Source organism: Chrysemys picta, chromosome 1, assembly GCF_011386835.1.
Source record: "Chrysemys picta bellii isolate R12L10 chromosome 1, ASM1138683v2, whole genome shotgun sequence".
Taxonomy (NCBI): Eukaryota; Metazoa; Chordata; order Testudines; family Emydidae; genus Chrysemys; species Chrysemys picta.
Window position 1 is genome coordinate 132,222,589 of NC_088791.1, and position 23,378 is coordinate 132,245,966.

Genomic DNA, 23,378 nt, shown 5'->3' on the forward strand with positions numbered 1-23,378 from the left:
TGTGAGAGAAATTCTGTGTGAAGCACGCACAATAGTATTTGGATAAATATTTTTTTAAGTCAGTGGAGCAGGAGGACTGGAGCATGGCTCTGCCACTTCCCAGGTGAGTGTGCTAACTAGTGGGCTACAGCATCAATCTCTTTCCCCAACACCCTTTGTCTGTTTTGTCCACCTTATGTGGCCTGTCTGACCCTCATTCTGTAAGCTTTCTGCCACAGGGCTCACTGATTCTTTCATTATTTACTCCAAAGTGGAACAGCTTCAGCAGGAGACATTGAAGAAGCCTCACATAAGAATATCTCATACCTCTCAGATAGCAAATCCCTTCTCCCCCTCAGGAGGAGGATCTTGAACCAGGGCTCTCCCACATCCAGGTGAGTACTCTAATCACTAGGGTAAAAGTTATGAGAGATACTTCTCCTCCCCCAACTTCTTGCTAAAACAGTGTAGGTGCTTAACACAAAGAGAGGGTTTGCAGCTGAGAATCCCAAGCAGAGGGAGGCATTCCCTACAGCCAGGATTTAGGTACACCTCTCAGAGAGAAGGGTGGGGCTGAGCACACACCCCTCACCTTGGCAGCTCCCACAAGCTATTTTAGGCAAGGAACTACCTAGCATGCTGGCTTTTGTGAATCCCATTCTGAAGTGACTTTCTCTCCCCATTCATTGTATAGGGAGCCAAGGCACTTAAATCAGGCTTTGTGAATTGCAATGATTTTCTAGGTGCCTAACAGTTAGGTGTGGCAATGCTGAGCCTACATTTCTTTGTGAATCTAGCCCAAGGAGTTCAATCTATTTAATTAATCAAAACAAACAAACAAAAAGGTGAGGGTGATTTGATCACAGTCTGTGAGTACCTACATGGGGAACAGACATTTGATAAAAGAAGGCTCTTCAGTTCCTTAGGGCTTGGCTACACTCAGGACTTCCCAGCGCTGCCGTGACAGCGATGTGAAGCACAAGTGTAGTCGTGCCACCAGCACTGCAAGAGAGCTCTTGCAGCACTGTATGTACTCCACTTCTCTCAGGGGAATAGCTTGCAGCGCTGCGAGTGAGCGTGTAGCGCTGCAGGCACTGATTACACTGGCGCTTTACAGCGCTGTACTCGCTGCGCTTAGTGGGGTGTTTTTTCACACCATTGAGCACAGTAAGTTGCAGCTCTGGCAACGCTAGTGTAGCCAAAGCCTCAGTCAACTGTATGGCAAAATCCAAAGGCTGGAAGTTGAAGCTAGATAAATTCAGACTGGAAATAAGGTCCAGTTTTTTAATGCTAAGGGTAATTATCCATTGGAACAAGTAACCAAGAGTTGTGGTAGATTCTCCATCACTGACAATTTTAAAATCAAGATTGGGTGTTTTTTCTAAGATATATGCTTTAGTTCAATCACAGCTATTGCAGCAGAAGAAGGAATTAGTTCAGGGAATTCCTATGGCCTGTATTATGCAGGAGATCAGACAAGGTGATCACAATGGTCATTACTTGCCTTAATCCCCAATTAATCCCACTGAAGTGATAGAATAGAGGTTCATACCATGAGTAAAGGGTATCAGAATCTGGCCCTGATTGAATGAATAAACTGTAGATGGAGGCTATTTCAATGAGGTGGCAAACAGGTGAACCCACAAAAAATGGACAGTTCATACCTCCCCCAGCTTCTTGCTAAAACAGTGTAGGTGCTTAGCACCAAAAATTGCTGGAAGAGGTGCTTGAAATCAGCTGCTTTCTAGAGGTTTTATGGATCAGGTAGGAGGGGCCAGTGCAAGAGAACCATGGAGGTTTTCCAGCAACAAGGGGGAGATGGTGTGAGACACTTTTGCCAGGAGCAAGTCCTGACCCACTAGAAACCCTGACAAGCCCAAATCTGTGGACTCCCCCCATCAGATACAGAAGTTAATTTGACACGCACACATTTTGTAAATTAACTATTAACACTTCTCTAGTTTTAATAATTCAAGAAAACCCCTTACCAACAAATAAAGCCACTATAGTAGTAGTAATTTAAACAAGTGTTTAATACAAGAAAATTTAGCAATTACTAAGAGCTGGCTTCACTGAACAACAGTCATTATTGACAGCTAACTCACATGGGGAGGAGTGTTTTTAGAGAGAGGAAGGTGTTGATATTTCATAGAAATAGAAGGGTGGCATTTTTAATGTATTTGAGGAACACATCATGGTCCACAAGACCCTCCAGAGATCAGGATGAGAAAGAATGGCTTCATTTCATGCAACAATGCCTCCTTCTGGCCAATGTACAAAATGTGGTGGTGTTTTTTTAGTGGAATCCAGAAGGGACATCTTACACAGCCATTCTTATTTAGATGGATGATGAAATGAATTGAAGGCGACCAGGGTAAAGTCAGAGGTGGGTAAATGTGGAGTGTGGGAAAGAATAGAGGGGATCATCAGTGAGAATTCAAGAAGGTGGTAGAGGAATGCTGTGGAAATTAGTTGGGTATGTTTTTCCTATACTGAAAGGATTAAGGCTCCTCTGAAAATCCCACTCTAAGAGCTAGGTATCCAACTCCCATTGAATTTGAATGGGACTCAGGTGCCAAATTCCCATTCTAATTCAATGGGAGTTGGGTGCCTAATTCCCTTAGGCACCTTTGAAAATCCTAGCCTACATGTACTTGCAGCCAGCACTCTCTGTATGCTCAGGAACAGTTTGTAAAGTCCTTTACAAGGAGCATAGGTCAAAGGAATGGGAAGGACTAAAACCAACCCTCTTCATGCTCTGATGGTAGAAGTCATTATGTGGATGATTCAGAGAAAGCAGAAAAGCCCCTCCTCCTGGTGCCATCAGCTGTACAGCACCACAGGGTCAGAGAGGAGCTTGTAGTGGATAAGAAAGTAGGGGTAGCACTGGAAGTTGTCAAAGGCCACGTACACCTGGGGCTTGGTCACACTATTGACACAAGAGTCATAGAGTTGCCCACCAGGCTCCTGTTCTGGGGGCCGGCGATAATGTGCTCTCCCAGCCACAGTCTTGCCCACCAAAACCTTGGCCAGGAACATGTAGCGCATCCCACCTTTCTTTGCACGGGAGTATCTGTTTGAATAGTCTGCTCTTAATGAGAAATAAATGCCCTGGCCAAAAATAGGGCTGTGCTGTTCCGGGAGGAACTGGCTGAAGTTTGTCTTGCAAATGGGCTCCACACTTCTGGCTGAGGTTCCAAAGAAGAGGTGCTTCTCCAGGTGTTGTTTCTCAAGCTTTGTTCTTCCCCAAGTCATGAATTTTTTCCGGCTGAATTGGGAGCAAAGAAGAAACAGAAGAAGGTTAGAGTCTCTGCCCTGAGGGGATGATGCTGAAGTTCCACAGGGAGACCATGAAGAGTAATCTCTCCCATCCATCCCTCAACTCTTACTTATGCAAAAGATAAGTAGCACAATCTTGAATTCCAGGGAACTAGGGTTCAGTCTCTTGCTTTCCAACTGAGAATTCAGAAGCACTCAAATAAACATCTACCCACAAAATCCATGCCTTAACACACTAATTAAGCCATCATGGATGGATACATGCAACAATACACACTCATAGATGAATGCACCATCCAGTAATGCACAACTGTTCACTCACCAAATCAATATGCACAATTTATACCTACAGCAGAGCACTAGGATTCACCCAGTGCAGAGATAAGCACACTCTGGTGTAGATGAAGCAACCAATTAATGCACAAGGAAGTACCTATTAATGAACAAATATGTTTGCTTTAGTGCACTGGGACCCACAGTTCAAAGCAATAGTAGTAAGATTTTTGCTGTCAGTCTCTGAGCGTAGCAGGAACCAAAGACTAGAGGACTGATAATAGTATTCCTATTCACAAGGAAAGAAAGATGGTCCAGTGCTTAGGGTACTAGTCTCAGACTGTGGACTTGCTCTGCCACATACTTCCTGTATGATGTTGGAGAAATCATTTAGGCCAAGATCCACAAAGGTAATTAGGCCCCTACCTTCCACTGAAATCAGTGGCAGCTAAGAAACTAAATATCTTTGTGGATCAGGGCCTCAGTTCCCCATCTACAAAATGTGAATAATAGCACTTGACTGCCTCACAGGGATGTTGTGAGGATAAATACATTAAAAATAGTGATGTGCTCAAATACTGTGGTGATGGGGACCACATAAGTATCTAGGAAACTGGGACACTCTATTAACACAATGGGTTCTGTGGCGCTAGCGCTGGGATTCACACTCCTATCCTTTGATGGCATTGGCATTCACAGTCCCTGCCTCTGTGTGTAGGAGCCACACCCTATAGCTCCACATTCATATTCCCAACCTCTGAGGATGGTGGGATGCTTAACCCTGGGCACCAGCACTGCAATTCACACTCCAAGGCTGTTGTCTCTAACTACATCCACTTCTCTTTTTACTTGGTATATCTTTGCCAGAGATCTTCATTCCGGATCCTGTAAATTGCCAGCACCAGGACCTCATCCTCTGGAAGAGACTGGTGGAAGAGAACACAAGTAGAGCGGTATGCAGCTTCTGATGGCATCACCTCCATTTGCAGGAAAGCCTGATCAACAGTTGGCTGTGGAATCCAAGCAGCAGGGTATGGACCATAGTAACCATCCATGGGATCTTCCCCAGGGATGTCATGAGTAGGACAGGAGGGTATACTGGCTTTACTTGGTATCATCCTAAGGAGATAACGAGAGGGGAACATTTATTTTCCTACATGCTGTTGAAATGCCTGTAGGAGCATTGTTGCCAGTAGAGTCACGTACTGCAGGTATGGCATCATACTGAGGAGTGATCGGTAGGAAGGCCGGCGCTGGATGTGGCGAACGTATCCCCGTTCCATGTTATGTTGCACAAACCTCTTCAAATCCACGCTGTAGTGCTTGCCCCGGAGCTCGAAGTTGTGCAATTCCTTGTCCTCCTCAAAGGCAGAGAGGAGATCACTGAAGATGGGCTGAGCTCAGAGAGAATAAGAGGTGGGGATATGATGTTAGGATAAACAGGATAAAGGGAAAAATCAGGTATGCCTCCACTGTGCTCCCTCAATAGCACTCTAGCATTTCATTGGAGAAATGCCACCCCATGCTTTCTGGGAGTTTGAGGGCAGTCAGTCTGCATACAGATGCTCAGTCTCTCTTCACCCACTTGCTTCTCCTTTAGTCATGGCTCTCTCCTATTATCATCATTCCTTTGCTTTTGCTACATTCCCCAACACTTTCAAATCTGTCTTCATCCATCCCCTTCTTAGGGTATGTCTGCACTACAAGTGCTACAGTGGCACATCTGCGGTGCTGCTGCAACCCCGCTGCAGTGTAGACACTTGTTACAGCAAAGAAGGCGTTTTCTGTCACTGTAGTAAATCCTCCCCCTTGAGAGCAGAATTGTTCTGTCAACTATCGGTGTCTACACCAGGGCTTAGGCTGGCTTCACTAAGTCTCTCAGGGGGGTGTATTTTTAACACCTCCTGGGTGATGTAACTAGGTCAACCTACGTTTTAGGCATAGACCAAGATTAACACAACATTCTCTTGGCCCTCACACTCCAACCTCTGCCCTGTTTCTAACCTTCCCTTTCTCAGCAAACTGCTGAAGAAATCAGCACTCATCTCTCCAACCATCTCTTCGGCCATGTCTACACTACCACTTATCTCGGCAAAACTTATGTTGCTCAGGGGTGTGAAAAAAGCATCCCCCCAAGCGACATAAGTTTCGCCGGCATAGTGTACACAGCGCTATGTCAGCGAAAGAGTTTCCCCCGCCAACATAGCTATCCCCCACTCATTGGGGATGGTTTAATTACATCGACGGGAGAGCTCTCTCCTGTTGGCATAGAGCAGCTACACAAGAGATCTTACAGCAGCACAGTTGCAATGGTACAGCTGTGCCGCTATAAGCTCTCTAGTGTAGACATGGCCTTATTCAAGAACATCTTTGTCTATTTTTTATCTGGGCTTCCCTCTGGCCAGAGCAGAGGAGCAACTCCTCTCTAGGCAGCAAAAAAACCCACCCACCCTCCAAAACACCCTAATTTCTGCTGCCTGTGCTTTCATCAGCCGTATTGTCAGAGCAACATTTAACATTGTAGAACTGTATTCTCTGCTATGCAGACATCTCTGGTTCCCTCCTGTCATGGTTCCACTCCTATCCATGGAGCTGTGCTCTTGCTCTCTCACTGATGACAGCTACCACTTTGTGCCATGGCCCCTTATGCCCGGAATCCCACCAGCCTTAGTTCTCAGCCCACTGCTCTCTCCTATCTGCCGTCGGCTCTTCCAGTCTCCCTCTCTACAGTGAGAGGGTTGTTGTACCCCTGACCCTTGCTTTGAAAACAGTGAGGCCATGGTTAGAAAAAAAACCAATATAAATATGATTTAAAAATTATTGGGGGAGAAAAGATTTAGGGGTTTCTGGAAGCTCTCCTCCGCTAGCTAATGTAAACCCAGTCCCTGGGCTCTGAGAAGGAGCCCCCTTAGGAATCCCTCAGGAAGAGGTCACAGTGAGAAGCTCCTCAGCAGCTCTGGAGAAGGAGGTGCCTGTACCAGCCCCTTGCTCCTTCCTCCATAACAACAGCAGGAGGTAGGGCAGGACAGCATCAAGCACTCCTCACCCTGAATATCCTGCATTAATAAGGTCAGGACCAGCACTAATGTCTCTTCCTCCTGATACTCAGCAAGAAGAGAGGGAGCAGGTGAGCAGGCACTCCCAGAGATTGATGAGCAGGAGGTGTGGGAGTAGCAGGGGCTGGGAACAGCCCTCCTTCACACCATTTATGTGCTAGTCCAGGTGTATGTGGGACACATGGGACAAGCACCCTACAACTGTTACAGCTGCTGAAGGGTAAAGGGAAGGAGAAGGAAGTCAGCAGCTTTGGGAATGACAGCAATATAACAATATAGCAATATCCTGGCCTCCTGGATCATGGCTTTCCTGCCCATCCTCCCACCCCCCACTGAAGAGGCAGGGTCTGCTTGGGCAGCCCTTTGATCTACCAAAAGAGAGGAGGGGAAATGAAGGCAATGTCTGCCGAGCCCCTGGCTATGGGGCTTTGTAGGGGTGCATGTAATCTGGGTCTAGCAGCAGCCAGTCTGTAAAAGGACAGCTTTGTGTCTCTCTGTTTTGGGTTCTTTTTTGTTATCATTCTGAATTCTAAGAAATAAAGTGTTTGATTGCAACCTTCCAGAAAGAGTATTTATGCTTTTATCTAACTTCTCTATGTGTATGCCACGAACTCTTGGCCTCTTCAGTCTCACTAGAGTCAACACAACAGCTTTCTCTTCTGCAGCTCCTGGTGGCTGGACGAGCCTTTCTGCAGTTACTCCCCTCACCAATCCTGTGTAATTGCATTTATCGCAGTGGAGCATTATTTGAGGAGACAGCTCACATGAAAGACAGTAGCCAAAACATCATACCATGAGGTCTCATCCTCTTTCCCTCACCTCCTCGTATTTTATCCATTTATCACCATTTTTCCAAAACACTGCCCACTGTGTGGGGAAATGGGGGTTCTGCTGTGGATCGCAGGTGTTGGAAAGACGCCTCGCTTTGTCATAGGTCTCAGAGGTTATCACTTCCAAGGAAGTCAGGGCAAGTTTCCCAGAAGAATTATTGCTATGAGAAAAAATAAATAAATACATAGTTATAAGCATGTGTACTGCTGGGAGAGTGAGCCTGCGGTAGCGGCAATCTCCCTAAGGCAGTACTCCTCCACCATCCCCTATAATGCCCTCCCCTGGGAGAGACAGGGACTGGAGAAACTATGTATTCCTCACAGCCAGTGCCACCATTCTGTTCAGCACCTCCAGCTGAGAGTGGCTAGCATTGGAGCATAGCTGGGAGCTCTCCACAGCCGGAGGTCCTTCACCATTCCCTAGAGTTCCTCCAGTAAGGGAAGACTCAACCTGTGCTAGAACAACTAGAAATCTGCCCCATTCCCTTCCTTGTCTCCTACTGTACAAGGCTAGGACCTGTGTTGAAGTGATCTCACTGCAGCTAGTTCTCTTGTGCTGTTCTTTACAGTACCTCCTGCTGGGAAATGCTGGGGCTGGAATTTTTCCATCACTTACTTGTCCAAAAAATGAGCATGACTTTTGTTAACATTGCAGTAAAGATTTTCCAGGTGCCGCTGAGCTGAGTCACTCAAACTCTGCCAGGCTTTGTTGTCGCTCCGCCTTAACTGCCAGTGGTAAGGATAGCGAGTGTGGTGGAGTGGGCAGCCAGCTCCTTCAGGACAGTTTCCTAGAAGGAAGTGATCACAGATTCTGATCCCATCTGCCTGATGGATATGGAACTGGGCCCCATCTTCACTGGCTAAGTGCTCTGGAGACCTCCTCTCATTCTGTAAATCCATTGAGAAGACAATGCTATTTGTGTTCTTAGGAACTGGTTTCCCACTGGCTGAAGAAGCTCTCAGATCTCAAGGGCAGTGGAGTTGTAAAGAGCAGTTCAGTTCTTTGGAGGAACCCAACTCCTGGGAGAAAAATGGGGAAATTTAGTGAGGCAGGAAGCTGGCCGGAATGCAGAGCTTCCTACACAGGACAACTTTCTTTAGTGCTTCTCAATCCAGGCACATTGGACCACGTCTTCAAAAGTATTTAGATGCCATTGAAATCAACGGGACTTAGGCACTTAAATACCTTTGAGGATCCGGGACAGATCCCCCAATAACTGGGCACTTGTCTTTGGCATTTTCTGCCCTCCCCAGCTGTAGCCCATGCCCCCAGGACTTTCTCCCCAATGGCAAACCTTTCCTACTATGTGAGTCTCATGGATAGCCACTGCCCTTCCTCACATAGCTATCATCTCCTGCAAAATAAAACCAGCAGCTGGTGCAGTAAAGGGGAGTACGATACTCCTCTGATTCTTTTGTGCTTGCTCTCTCTAGACTTTCCCACCACCTAGAGGTTCCCGCTCAGATTTATGTGCAGTGTCTTTGTCTCTAGTTTCTTCTTTTCACTTTCTCCTTTGCTCCAGTGGGAAGTGGATTCCAGACTTTCGCAGGAACCCAACTCCTGGAGGCATGAAGCTGTTCTGTGTGCGGATCCCTAGGGCTAGATTCTGGGCTGTGCCTCCAGAGAGGTGTTGTACAGAAAGCATAGTTATAGGGAATGGAATGGCCCTCAGCATAAAGTACAGGAATCCTAGCAGCTGCTATAATTTACCCCAACAATCCTGGAGCCCAGAATCCTCAAACCCCTCCCACTTCCAGCACAGCCCCTACATCGAAGCTTGCACTAGGAGAATGCTCCCTGGTCTATCACAGTCACTATACACTGCCTTAAGGGCATACAGTGGTCAGGGTGGGGACCAAAATCTGGACCCTAGTCCTCAACACCCATACACCTGTTACAGAGCCCCTTCCCCGGGCTTCATACCTTACAAACAAACACTGCTCTTCTCAAGGGATCATCCTCTCCTGAGCTTTACCTCTCGCAGTGGGATCCAAGCTCTACCCTGGCCTGACATCCCCTTTCCCCACCCCCACCCCACGTTTCTGAGGGTAAGTGGGAAATTCCCACCCCCAGGGCAGTGGGGGTGGGAGGAGAAGTTAATTTCGTCGGTCTCCAGTCCCTCTCTGAGATCCTTTGATCCTCCCCACTAACTCCTGGGGCCAGCTGGTTTGGGAGAGTTACATGCTGACCAACCCAGGGCTCAGTCCCCTCCTCTCTCTGCCTCTGGAATAAACCAGGCGTTAAACCCTCACGGCAGTTGAACAGTCACCCCTGGCATTCCAGGCTCATCCCCAGGGCAGGGATACTTGTCAATCCAGTTTGCACAGCTGGGTGTAGACCACCCCTATGTTTCATGCCACTCCAATCTGCATACAGTGACCGGCAAAGCCCCTATCCAAGAGTCAACCTGTTTCCCTCCAACTCACTCAGTCCTTCCACAGTGGGACTCCCGTAACTTTGTTGTAAGCTCCTTGCAGTAGGGACTGTCTTCCTATGTGCTTTCACAGCACCTCCCGCAATAGGTCCCTAATCCCGATTGGGTCCTTTGGGAATGACAGCAATATAACAAGAGAGACAAGATGGGTGAGGTAATATCTTTTCTTGGAACAACTTCTATTGCTGAAAGAGACAAGCTTTTGAGCTTACACAGAGCTTCTTCACGTCTAACAAAGCCAGACTTGAAGAAGAGCTCTGTGTAAGATTGAAAGCTTGTCTCTCTCTCCAACAAAAGGTGGTTCTATAAAAGATATTACCTCACCCACCTTGTCTTTCTAATGTCCTGGGACCAACATAGCTACAACCCTGCAGACAGCAATATAACAATGCATATGCACACATAAACTACTCCACTAGGAGCCTGTTCACCTAGGTGTCATTCTAACTCATATTCCCATTGCTCTCCCAACAGGACTCATTTCCCTGTGTTTTAACACATAGCAGATGGGTTCACCTACAGTTTTTCCACAGTAACAGCCGCTATCCCTGGTGCCTAGAACTCTTCCCCCCCCCCCCCCTTATTACTGGAGTGCCCATTCATCCTCCCCCAGCAGTGCTGGAGTCTCCACCCTGCCCACTCCCATTGAAGGTGTCCATCTTCTTTCCTCCAGGCCTGAGAGATACCATAAGCAGGCCAGAGCCAACCAGGTATTGAGTATCAGAGGTGCTGAGAGCATCAGATCATGAAAGAAAAATAATTATATTGGTATAAAAAAATTATTTAGAAAGTAATTACTAAGAAAAGAGTGGATTTTTTTAAACAGGAATTTATTTTAAAGCGATCACAGAACAGCTGTCTTCACAAATTCACCCAGACCACGAAATGAAGGCGTTTAGGACAGATTTTCAAAGGCACACTTAGGGTATGTCTACACAACACACAGAAGTGAGCCTCCCAGGCCGGGTCGACAGCCCACTCAATCCCTAGGCTTCAGAGTCCCAGCCTGATCTGCAAAGTCAAAGCAATGTCTACACAGCTATTGCCCCCTAGCCCAAGGCTGACAACCCAGGATGGGAGGCTCACTTCTGTAGGCTGTGTAAACGTATTTAGGTGCCTAATTCCCAGTGGAAGTCAATGGGAAGTAGGCCAGGATCAAAATGTCATATAATCTTTTAAAAATCTCCCCCTTCATCTTATATGTAGGCAAACAGTGCAATGAGGAATTTTATCTTGTATCAAGGCAAACAGTAAAATGAAGACATTAACTATTGGCATGTGAAATCTCCTCTGAACATTCTATTAGGTTTTTTGTTGTTGTTTTAAAAGACAGACAACACAAAAGAATTAATCTTTTGACCAAGTGAAGTTATAAACAAAAAAGAAAGAAAAATAAGTCATGTTTAAAGATAGTCAGAATTTTTTGAGCAAATTTATATCAAAGTTATTTTTTCAAATATTCTTTTGAAATATTACATTTAAAAAATTCAAAGCAAACATTAAATAAAAAGTGTAACCTGTTGGTAACCTGTTGGTTGCTCTTCGAAGTATTTTTCCCACAGTTTGTTTTGTTTTTATTGAAATGCCAGGTTTTATTGGTCAGCTCAGACACATGGTGATATTATAACAAAATCAAAACTTTCATTTTTGAAAGTATCCCAATTCAAAGCTGAAAAATGTTGCTTAGAAAAATATTCTGAGAAAAAAAATCAGAACATGAAAAAGTCGAACTGTTGTGAAACACAAGACAGAACGCACTTTCAACTATGCCCAAAGTTTCTAACTATTTTTTTCCTATTTTTGACCCATTTTAATCATATTGCCCTCAGCCACAGTCCAGATGGTTTGCTTTTGGTGTTTAATGAAGTGTTTTGGTGTTTGCTTTTGGCATTAATGAAGCAGAAAGTACCTACATTACAATTTCATTTGCCCTACGCGGAAGTAAGTCATACAAAATAACTTTATTAAACACAACCCTGTGTCCAAGTGACTTCACATGATCAAACCCCAAGGATACATCATCCTTTGTTACTGAATGACAGAAGAGTGATATGAAGGGAGCCTTTTGCACTTATTGGTCAAGACACTTCTCCTAGAAGAACACAGGAAGAGGGCCAATCGATATCCTCCATGTGGTATCATCAACAAGAGCCACTACACATGGACACTCATTATTTCTCTCTTTTCTTAAGTCCTCAATGTTAATACACCAAGATGAAGTGAAGCTCCACTGGTGCTTCAGTGTGACAGCTCCCACCACAAACCATAACTGGAGCTGAGACACGGACACCTGAACAGTCCATTTTCAATGTTAATTAATCAGAGTGTTGCCTGCCATATTTCCCTCCAAATATGAGATAAGAAAGGCAAGGCACACAAGAAAGATGTCAGTCCCTTAGTACGTTAATTCATGCAGTGGGGTAGGGGAGGGCCATAACCCTTAAACTCTATCGTCCTCTTACCCACTTGGTCCTTAGTTTTCTTTTAAAGAAAGTTGAATAGAACTAAACACCATCAAATCTTGATTAACCAAGACTCAGTTACCTGTAAAACTCACTTATCTGAAGAAGAAAAAGGTAATGCATCCCCAACATGTATTAATTTCATTGAACTTTCCCTTGATTATTCAGATTAAACAATTGCCCTATTGTGACTAGATATTCAGAATGGTTTACCATGGAACACCTAGTCCATCCTAATTCTGCCTCATCAGTTATGGGATAGCAGCCCCCATCTAAAGTCTGCCTCTCTGGAGAAAAGTTAATACAACAAAGAAGAATTTTGCACCCAGTTTGTACCTTGTCATTCTCTTGTTTCCTTAAGATCTATTTCATTCTATTGGTTGAATGTTGACTTTATGTTTCACTGGGCTAAACAAAGAGAAGATAAGACATCTACAAGCATTTGAAGTGTTCAGGGCTGTCCAAAGGGGGAGCTGCTGTAGGAGAAGCAAGATGACAGAGTCTGTAAGACAGTGGGGCCCAATTCACCAGCCAGGGCACTCAATATGGCTCCCAACAGCAGCAGCATTTCAGAGGTGGGTTTATTTAATCCAATATAAATTAAAAAGACTAGATTATTTCCAGAAACCCACCTGCTCCAATTTAAGTCTCTCTCCTAAATTAACTCCTTTATCCCCACCCTTCAGCTGGGTTAGAGAGTTGAGGCCCCAGATCCTCTTCTCCCTCCCTGGGGTGGCTGAAAAGGCTTTCCTGTACCTTCCAGGGTCTCAACAGATTAATATGATAAATCTGCTTTTGCTTAATAGATAAATCTGCTTTTTGTCCAAGCGATACATTTCATAATCTACTGGCCCCACCTGACAGAGTAATATAAGGCATTCTTAAACCAATTTAACAGTATTCACACAAGTTACACTGGTGCACTTTCTGTGTGTAGACCAGGCCTGAGAAGAGACAGGAATTACTGTAAGTGAACTTTACTTAAAAGGCTAAACTGGGAGCTGGTTTAGGGGTTCCCATTCAATTTTTTCAGTGCAATGATGACTGAAACCCAGCTGCCTGCAGCAGAAGCATCTGGACAAGGGGAGCTGGAGCTGGGGATAGGATGGATCGGATGTCCCGTAGGCATCTGGTCAGGGGGTGGGCAGAGGGGGAAGGGGAGGAGGAAAGGGTGTTACCAGTTTTGGCTGCCTTTCAGTAAAAGCTAGTAAGATTTTAATAATGATAAATAACAACAAAGATATACATAAATTGGGGAGAAGGGAGTTTTTCCCCTTTTCTCCTCTGTTATATGTTATATTCAGTGCTTAATTTGTAATGAAAGAGGTGCCGGGGCCCGAGCAATTTTTTTACATTCATAACTGATGCAGCAAGCTTAGAGGTGCCGGGGCTCAGCCTTGGCACAAATTAAGCACTGGTTATATTGGAACAAATCCAAAGCCACATAGCTCTTCACAGCTGTCACTTTGCTACTGCACTCCATGGTCACTTGGAATTTCCTGGTGGCTGCAAGGGTAAAACCCATTCTCTTGCTTCGAAAGCAAAAGCTCCTATCACCTGAGTGAAAGGACACTCTCCATTATCTGTTAGCTGTGTAAAACACACGGTCAGGCAGTTTCAGTCCCAACCAGTAGTGGAGCAGTAGGACACATGCACAAGGATCCTCCTTCCCTGAGTCCCAATCACCTGTTTTCTACCAAACTGAAAGTCATAGTGTAGGTGAATATGATGTATTGAAGGGTGAATGGGTTGCTGGTATGTGTGCAGATAGATGAGAGGTGTAGATGTGTCTGTGGGATGTGGACAGTAGGGCTGCCAGTGTTCCAGGTTTTCCCAGGATCGTCCCTTTTCTGAGGTAGCTGTCCTGGGAAATCTGGTCAGTGATCAGGGTAAGGGTGGTCAGTACACACTGCCAGCTGTCCAACTTTATGGGCTCGCAAACATCCTGGACATGCTGGGTTTTCATACCTCAGGGGTGGCAACCCTAGTGGATAGGAATGTGAGTTTGAGATCCTCACCTTGAAAAATGTGGTAAGATCTTGTTCTTGCAATCTGGCTTCTCCTTCAGAAACGGACTCCTGCCCAGAGATCAGTTCCGCTCTGATGCTGCTCAGATTTACTACCTTGTCTCTGAGGAAGGCCTCGTCCTCCTGTCTCAGTTGTCAGAGGGACACCTGTTCTCTCTCCCTCAATAACTGGTGGAGTTTGGCAGACTCACAGATGACCTGCTGGAGGTTCATCGCAACTGAGTCCTGGGAGATGGCAAAACAGACTGAAAACACCTGTTTATTTCACACCGTGAAAACAAATAATGTAAAAGTCACAATTTTCTAATAGATTATTTTACACACACCATACTTTCTGTTGCTTAGCTGAAGAAACAGACTCAAGGTTTCTTCTGATTTTATAAATTCGTATTCATTACCCATGATAATAATAAAAAGGGTAGCTCAGAATTGCCAGCTCTTCTGACTTTATTGAAAGTCTCATTTTTTTGTTTGTTTGTTTTTAATATTTCTTATGCTCTCCCATTTCCTGGCAGCAGAAGTGCAAATTGCAAACATTTCCCTTATCCCACCATTCCCCATGCTTACAATGGGGCTAAAGCTATAGGCTAGGGTAACCAGATGCTCCGATATTATCAGGACTGTCCCAGTATAGGGGGCTTTGTTTATACAGGCTACCTATTACCCTCCCCCAATACACCTGTGTCACGATTTTTCACACTTGCTATGTGGTCACCCTACTACAGGCTGACCTTAGTAAAGATGACCACGATGTTACTCCAGTCTTTGTATTTATATGTGAGTCTGTCCCTGCTAAAGATGGCTATCTTCTGTTGTTTCTAATGGTACATCCCAGGCTGCCCTCAGGAAAAATGGCCACCTCATGGGTCCTTGCTGGTTAATAGATAGAAAACGGTAGAGACAGGGAATGTAGGGGCAGTAGTTTCATAAAGTTTAAGGCCAAAAGGGACCATCCGATCATCTAGTCTGACTTCCTGTAAATTCACAAGCCATTGCATTTCCCCCAGATACCTCTATGTTGAGCTCAATTACTTTAGTTAGATTAAAGAATTTTAGTCCTTGGCAGAGTGAGGAGGGTGTGGTGTCAGAGAAAGAAGGTAAGAGTTGGTGTAAATAGAAAATAAAGATAGTCTTTAGTTGTGTTCATCCCAAGCATGGTGTGCTGGGTGGGGTCTCTGTCATCTCTACAGGTGTGACAGAGGGATTTGTGTGCAGAAGGAGACTGAGGAGGATGGGAATATGGGGTATAAGAGGAAGATTGGGGGATAGAAGAATGTGGGGTGCAGAAGGAGGCTGAACTGGTCCGGGGCATGTAGGGTGCAGAACGACACTAGGTGTTAAAGGGAATGTGGGATGCAGAAATTGATTAAGGCAACAGGGAAATATGGGGTGTGGGAGAGAGACTGAAGAATTGCAAAAGGGAAATGGAGTGGTGCATGGGAGTAGGGATGGCAGAGAATGAGTTGTGAGAGTAGGAGACAGTGAGGGAAAGGGGAGGGAAAATATGGAGGCAGGTGAATGTAGGGAATACATGGGGGACAGGAGACTGGGGCAGCATGAGGGGAAGAATGAGAATGGGGCAGGAAACTGGAAGGGGTGGGGGAGGGAGACAGGATAGCAGGGTTGCCAACTCTAATATTTTCATCAGTCCCGTGATGGTTAAATATTTTTTATTCCCTCCCCCCCCAATCTTATGAGAAGTTTCTGACAGCTTGGGACTTCTGGCTGTGCTGTAACAGATGCTGAAGTTCTAACTTCAGCCATTAGATGCCGGTGCTGGGAGTCCGAGCTGCAGGTGTTGGGCTGCAGCCCCGGCTGCTACTAGCAGAGATTGCTGTGCCACTTGCCACCTGTGCAAAATGGTGAAGCAGCAACTTGTGGGGAAGGACGAGGTTGGCCAGATGTCCTGATTTTATAGGAACAGTCCCAATATTTAGGGCTTTTTCCTATATAGGTGCCTATTACCCACCACCCCCTGTCCCAATTTTTCACACTTGCTATTTGGTTACCCTAGTCAGGGTTAGGGTGACCAGATGTCCCGATTTTATAGGGACAGTCCCGATTTTGGGGTCTTTTTCTTATATAGGCTCCTATTACCCGCCACCCCCGTCTCGATTTTTCACATTTGCCGTCCGGTCACACTAGTCAGGGTTACTAGAAAGACTGCGGGGCAGGGAGCTGGCTCAGGGTCAGCAGCTTGTACCTGCCCCCTCATTCCCCGCTTACTGCTGCAGTGTGGTGAAGAACAAGGTTTAGCAATTGAGGGGAATGAAGGAGAGAGAAGGGACCCAGGAGTGTATGCACCTCTCCAACCTGCAGCGAGTCAGCTCCAGCCCAGTTGTGCTTGTCTCCTTCCACCTCTTCGGCTGCTGGACTAAAAGGGCACAGACAGTGTCCTGAGAGGCACAGCCCAGAGTGTAAGGGGATGGAGCTGGCCCGTGATTGTTTTGAGGAGGGAGAAGGCAGGGGACGGTGGGAGGCTGTGTACATTGGAAGGAAAGGCTTGAGCAGGAGGCCGGGCCAGGGAAAGGAGCTGGCAGTGTCTCTCTTGGCAGAGAGAGCTACTCAGGGGACAACATCTAAGGAAAGATACCTGGCTAGGGGCCAGTGTCCAGGCAAGAAAGAGAGCAGCAGAGAGGCGGGGGAGAGCTAGTGAAAGTTCCCTGGACAGGAGCAGAGGAGAGGCTTGGGAAGAATGCACAGGGACATAGGTGCTGGAACTAGGGGTGCCCCTGCACCCCCTGGCGTGAAGTGGTTTCCATCACATACAGAGTTTACTGTTTGTATAGTGGGGTTGCTGAGAGCCATTGAATCAAACCGTTCCAGCTCCCGGGCACAGGGATGCATTGGTCAGACATGAAAGGGAGACTGCCCCCCTTCTCTCCAGTGTATTTTCGGTAGAATTCTGGTGATTTTCCTGAACTGCCCACAAACAAAAGATTGATTCCCCCTCCGTGATCAAACAAACCCCGTGCAAATGTGACTTTTTTTCCTTTAAAATCTCGACTTCAAAAAATGCAGCCGGTGTCCCCGGGTTGCCAATCGCGCTCGCCTCTCGCCTGGGGATGTAAGGGTTACAACCATAGAGCACAGCCCTCACCCATTGCCTACTGAGAAGCAGGAAGTATTTACAGGCAGGGGGACAGGACGGGGGAGGTTGGCGGACTTCAGAAATAAGGGACTTCCTATTCCCAGCAGTCCATTACCCTGGAGCCTGTTGTTTGCTCTCCTTGGGGCTGGGGGAGCATCTAGTAGCCAAAGTGCCTGAACCCCTGCTTCCAATGATCCCTCCCCCGCCCTTGCCAGAGAGCATAAGGGAATAAAATACACCTCTGTGCTGCCAGTGGGAGAGGTGAGTCAGGGATGGGGGAGCCTACCATAATGGGAGAGGGTGGAAATGCAGCTCCAGGGGAGGGGTGGGGGAGAGAAAACAACAGCTGAGAGGCAAGAAATTGCTGCCCGTGAGGCTGGGCTATGATGACTGAGAAAGGAAAGAAAAACCAGCCAGCTCCGAGACAGCACACGGGGGTTTGTGCGGCTACAACCCGGCAGAGTCCCCTTCCGCTGTCACAAAGGCTGGGGCTAAATAGCGGCATGTGGGTTGCCCGAGAGTCCCCTGGGGGATTTGTTCTTGTTGTAGCCCCAAATGCTGTCAGTTAACTGTCTGCGGGAGAGAGGTAATTGGGGAGGCAGGGGAGAGGGCTAAATGCTGGTTTGGTGTATGTCCCTCTGGTAGGTGCCTTTCCCTGCAGATCACTGCTAAACTCGATTGTTTTTATTGGTCTAGGAACGCTGATGTGAGGATCCCAAGATTCAGCCCCCTCCGCTTTTTCTGTGTCTCTTCCTCCTCTCTCTGTTTCTGCTCTGTGCCCTCAGCACATCTTGCTCCCGTTTTTTATTGTCTCTGTCTCATCTCTCTACCCTCACCTCCCTCATCTTTGTCTTCACTATTCTGCTTCTTCTCTTCCTTTTCCCTTCCTCACTTCCCTCGTCTTAAAATCGTTATGAGGACAGGCTCAGTGCTTTGTGCAAGTGAAAGGGTGTCGAGGGGGACCGAACACATCCCATGATACCAGTGAGTGGTGAATTGGGATTTATGAACGGGGGAACTGTGGGAGCCAGTGTACAGTGTCCATGAAGGGAATTCTTTCCCATTCTTCTCAGAGCAGGAGATAAGAGATGTCAGGGAAGGCTGCTTCCAGTGTAGCTGCCTAAACACATTGTTTGCAGTCAAGGTGTCTGCTTCATGAGCCTGGATTCTGTGGGACTGATACTTCTCTCACTTAGGCCAGTGTAAATCCAGGGCAACTCAGATTAAATCACTGGAATGACACTGGTGTAAATTAGAACAGAATCAGGCTCTTGCCCTCTTTCTCTGAGGGTCTGGGCTACTGGAGGAAATATGTGGGGAATGGAAGAGAGAGAGTGTAGGACAGTCACAGATGCAGATCAGGACTGAGGTGTGGTGCCAGAGCTCTGAGTCTATAGGAATAGCAAGGGGAGGCATAGGTCAGAAATGAAATGCTTTGGCAGAGCAGTGAAGAGAGGGAGAGCCCAGGACTGGAACAGCAGAGGGTGCTGTATGTCTGGATTCTCATTCTGTTCCAGCAGGTGATGGGAACATGAATGAAAATGAGGAGGAGGATCCTCAGCAGGAAGGTCCCAAGCCAGTGGAAGCCCCTGGGACATTATCAGACTTTTTCATAAGGGAAGCTTTTCCGAGTTCTGACCAGGACAAAGCCTGTGAGAGGCAGGAGATACATTCTCCAGAGGAGAGACAGGAAAAACCTATTCGTTGTGAAAGAGGCTTCAGGAAACGCAAAGACACTATCGTTCACCAGAAAACTCTCCTGGGCGAGAAGCCTTACATCTGTATTGAATGTGGGCAGAGCTTCAACCGGAGCTCGGACCTTATCCGCCATCAGCGGATCCACACTGGCGAGAAACCCTATGTGTGCACCGAGTGCGGGAAAAGCTTCAGCCGGCGCTCGCACCTTATCCAGCACCAGAGAATCCACACGGGGGAGAGACCCTACCAATGCAAAGACTGTGGGAAGAGCTTCAGCCAGAGCACGCATCTCGTGCAGCACCAAAGGAACCACACCGGAGAGAGGCCCTATGTGTGTGCAAAATGTGGGAGGAACTTCTACCAGAACTCGGGGCTCATCAGACATGCCAACTTCCACACGGGTGAGAAGCCCTACAAATGCCCCGAGTGTGGGAAATGCTTCAGTGACAGCTCCAACCTCATCGCGCACCAGCGGCTGCACACAGGGGAGAAGCCCTACAAGTGCACGGACTGTGACAAATGTTTCAGTGAGAGCTCTAAGCTGATCATCCACCGCCGGACCCACACAGGAGAGAAGCCCTACATGTGTCCTGAGTGCGGGAAGAGCTTCAGCCAGAGATCTCACCTTGTCCAGCACCGCAGGACGCACACAGGAGAGAAACCCTACAAGTGCTCCGAGTGTGGGACGAGCTTCAGCGACAACTCCACCCTGATCCGGCACCGCAGGACGCACACTGGGGAGAAGCCCTTCAAATGTGCGCAGTGTGGGAAGAGCTTCAGCCGCAACTCATACTTAGTGTCGCATCAGAGAGTGCACGTATGGTAGGGAGCAGCAGTGGCTCGGTCCCTGGGCAAGTATGGTGCCATGAAGGGACATGAAACATCTGCAGCAATTGGGAGTGTGGGTGACTGAATCAAAGAGGAGGGTGGAACACATTCCTGGGATGACAGGCAATGTTTGGGGTCACAGAGTGGTGGGAGCCAAGGAGCAGTGTGCTGGGACATGGATCAGTCTGGAATCTCAGACCTGGCAGGTGATGAAATGACAGGGTCAATTTTCCTGTTTGTTTTGGTTTGTTCCTTTTTAAATTATTTTATTTTGAAGTGAAGGTAAAAATGCCAAGCGGTAATTTGGCTCTGGGTCACACCTGCAGCTTATAAGATTGTGGCACACAACTTGCAGCCTACTGGTGACGCCTCAGTTTTGCACAATTTAAGTTCTCCTCTCTGTACCTATATTAAGTTTGTAGCCCTTACAGTTGTGAAGAATGACTTCAGAATGTGACCCAACCTAGTGCTAATAACTGCCTGCATCTGCAGGCAAATAAGCGGGAAACCACTCCAAGAGATGCTCTGCTCCTCTGTTTAGGGTGCTAACATTGAAGACTCACCATGAAACATTTAAATTGTAATATATTTGACCGTTTTACTGCTAGTTATTTTAGCAAAAGTATCAAGCTGATGTGTTTATCCAGTGTGGCTGGATATCCTAGAAATTAGGAATAGAGAAGACGTATGAGTTCTGTGATGTGCTTATTATTTCTGTAATTGACTCCATGGCTTCACAATATCTCCAGAAGGGTGGAGTACTGGTGAGAGCCAATGGAGGGTCTGGGGGGCAGGAGAATAAAGAACTCCTGTGTGTGCTAAAGCTCCGGAGCAGATCCAGGAGTCTGAGCAGTTGCTGGCCAAGAAAGCTTGTGAAAGGCTCATTCTATAGCTAGCTCGGCAAAACTTGCCACTCTCTAAGGGATCAGAACTCTTTGGGAACTTGAAGCCACTTCTGGACTCTCAACAGATGACAAAATATTATTTAAATGTATTTTGAAATATTAAACTCTGACGGGAGCAGGGAACTTGCTTGCAACTCCTGGAGGAGCAGGGACCTTTGTTTCCCGCTGCTCGAGGAAGTGGAGGAACTTTGTGGAGTGGATGCCTTTCTTTGAAGCTGCAGGGGATCTAAGGCTTTTGCTTGCAACTGCAAGTATTTTCCATGGACAACTTCAGACCAATGGGTTTTTGGTTTTGACTTCCCAACAAATGCTCCAGAAATCTGACAGAGAGTCAGACAGATGCTGGATGGATCCAGAAATTCCAGGACTCATTTGCTCTACGTACTTTCAAAGGGCATACATGCTTTTCAATTTGCAGACTCAAAGATTAAGCCAAAGTTCAGCTAAAGTTGACTGACTTTTAATGGTCTGATCTTTTCACATCCAAATTTTATGAAGGAAACATACTGAACTTTGGTAAATGCCTGCTGCATGGCTGATCTGGCAGCGCTCTAGAATTCAGTGATGGGGGCTGCAATTTGGGGTAGTTCCAGTGAATGGAACTTTTCTGTTAAATCAAATCAAAACACTGCAGCCAATTATTGGACTTAAGCCAGCAACTCCTAATGCTTGAGACCAACTCAAAGGAAAACCCTGGCATCGCGAATTTGGTCTCAGAGAAGCAATGGCACTTTCCTCACTGAAAACTCCTTCCCCTGCAGTCCTCCGAGCATATGTTGTCCTTCTATGTGCTTTGTACGGTGCTGTGTACATTTAACAGTGCTCTATAAATTAAAAATAACTGTGTGCATTTATTTCTGATTAAAATCTTTATGTAAACTTATTTAAAATTGTATGCAGATTCGGTGTAGTCTTAGGGCTCAGGGCCCATTGCCAGAGCTGCTAAGGTTGTTCACCACTCTTACGAAGACACTGTAATCAGTGTCTTTCGAATTTCCTTTGTGCCCCATACTAGATTTATTTCCCCTGTTCATTGCCACACAGCTGAAATCATTAGCTTCCCCACATCCTGTCCTTCCCATAGTGATATAGCTGTCGAAGGGTGATCTGGGCACTGCCATTTCTTTGCTCATGTAGCGGTTACAGTATATGTTCCTCTTCCAGCAGGACTTTAATCTGTACCGGGGGCACAGAGCCTCATAAGCAGAATGCAGGAGAGAGAGGTATGTGTAAATTTAAGAGGTCGCTGAGAGCTGGAAAGCCTGCTCCCAAACTGCTGGATATATGGACTCTTGCAGACAGGAGTGAAGCCTGTCTCCTCCCTAGTAGCTTCTTTACAATTTGTCTCCTCTCTCTGGATCATATTTAGCTACTATTGGAAAAACCTTGGTAAATTTTCTCATTTAAACAGAAATTCCATGGAGATTGTCTAATGTTCTGGCCATACCCCATCCCAGGTATCGGTTCCTATCAGGTGCCTAGGTCCTCCTGTCAGTTTAATGGTGCTTTTTAGAATACTCTAGCTTCCTATTGTGCGACTGGTGCTTAGAAACCACAGTGATACCAAGGCACCTTAGAAGTACCTAAAACAGATTGATTAATGGATTAATAATGTCTCTGAAATAAAATCTCTCTTTCCAATACTTTCTGCTTTCCCATCTTTTTTTCCCCCCCTCTGAGTGAGATCTTGAACTCCCCAGTTTCATGGCCCCAGTAGGGACCAGATTTGGAAATGAATGGGTGTGACCTCTTCACAGCGAGATGGGTTTTGTCTAGCACAGCTGCCACGTAACCCATATAAAAACCTGGAGATGATGGGAATTCTTAGGATTTGTCTTCAGTTTCATCTAATCTATCTGTGTGAATCTAAGATAAAAGCCCAGAGCATGAAACAACCTACTCACTCCCTTACAGGAGTGGCCGAGTGGTGTAATCTCATTCTAGAATAATCCACTGTGAGATGAACGTGGCTACAGCAGAGCTGAGGTCTGGGTAGGAGGGGTTATTCCTACAGTCCTGGCAGCTTGGTGGTTTGTGATCTGTTCTGTAATTCCTCCTTAGAATAGCAAATGTGACAGAGAGTGCTACAGCGAAGGCTGAAATGCAATTTCCATTATAACCCCATCTCTCATTATAGCTCATAACTTTGGCAAATTCCTTTTGGGCTGAAATTTTCTATGCTTGGTCTCAGGAGCCATCAATGAGGTGTGTGCATATAAAAAACAAACCAACCCACCCCAATGGAACACACTGAGCCAGATGAATAGCTTCCCCTTTGCACCAACTAGGCTAGCCCAAAGGGGGCTGTAAGGCAGCAATAAACCACACCCAGTGAATATGCCCAGTGCATGGGGGTTCTGTGCCTCCTCTGCAGGAGTCCTTCTCCCTCCAGAGTAGAAGGCATCCAGGATGTGTCAGGGCATGTAAGAGGCAGAATGGAGGAGAGATGGAGCAGATCGAAGGCAGAGGGAGATGTAGCCAGGGGAAACTGGCCCTTTTCCCTGCTGTCACAAAC

At 46.5% G+C, this 23,378-nt stretch overlaps 2 protein-coding genes and 1 long non-coding RNA gene across 7 annotated transcripts in view; 2 read left to right on the plus strand and 1 right to left on the minus strand.

Moving 5' to 3' along the window:
* LOC101952590 (zinc finger protein 568-like) overlaps nucleotides 1-22,506 on the plus strand; it is a 40,202-nt gene extending 17,696 nt beyond the window's left edge. For 4 of the 5 annotated variants that reach the window (XM_065570663.1, XM_065570669.1, XM_065570667.1 and 1 more), the window contains one exon: nucleotides 18,950-22,506. In XM_065570663.1, coding sequence (XP_065426735.1) covers nucleotides 18,950-19,956 — 1,007 coding nt within the window. In that variant the 3' untranslated portion in view covers nucleotides 19,957-22,506. The remainder of the gene's footprint in view (nucleotides 1-18,949) is intronic. The other variant, XM_065570668.1, reaches the window with a different exon arrangement.
* Nucleotides 1,995-14,604, minus strand: LOC122172699 (protein mono-ADP-ribosyltransferase TIPARP-like). The gene is made up of 7 exons (XM_042845320.2): nucleotides 14,333-14,604; nucleotides 12,651-12,722; nucleotides 8,034-8,437; nucleotides 7,407-7,578; nucleotides 4,738-4,925; nucleotides 4,381-4,650; nucleotides 1,995-3,247 (listed from the first exon to the last, which is right to left on the minus strand). Exons 3-7 carry the CDS (start codon nucleotides 8,315-8,317, stop codon nucleotides 2,803-2,805), a joined length of 1,359 nt encoding a protein of 452 aa, XP_042701254.1. The 5' UTR covers nucleotides 8,318-8,437; nucleotides 12,651-12,722; nucleotides 14,333-14,604; the 3' UTR covers nucleotides 1,995-2,802.
* LOC122172700 (uncharacterized) lies at nucleotides 4,423-7,153 on the plus strand. Its single transcript, XR_006173223.2, has 2 exons — nucleotides 4,423-4,562; nucleotides 6,641-7,153. It is a non-coding gene; the product is annotated as an uncharacterized LOC122172700 (long non-coding RNA).
* Nucleotides 22,507-23,378: the final 872 nt, after the last annotated feature.

Bases quoted from the DNA above. Each gene is read 5' to 3' on its own strand.
- LOC122172699 (XM_042845320.2), bottom strand. From the start codon at position 8,317: ATGGATTTACAGAATGAGAGGAGGTCTCCAGAGCACTTAGCCAGTGAA. The intron at 4,651-4,737 runs GTACGTGACTCT...TTATCTCCTTAG, and splicing joins AGTATGATGCCATACCTGCA to GATGATACCAAGTAAAGCCA. The intron at 3,248-4,380 runs GTAAAAAGAGAA...CTCCCAATTCAG, and splicing joins CTCTGGCAAAGATATACCAA to CCGGAAAAAATTCATGACTT.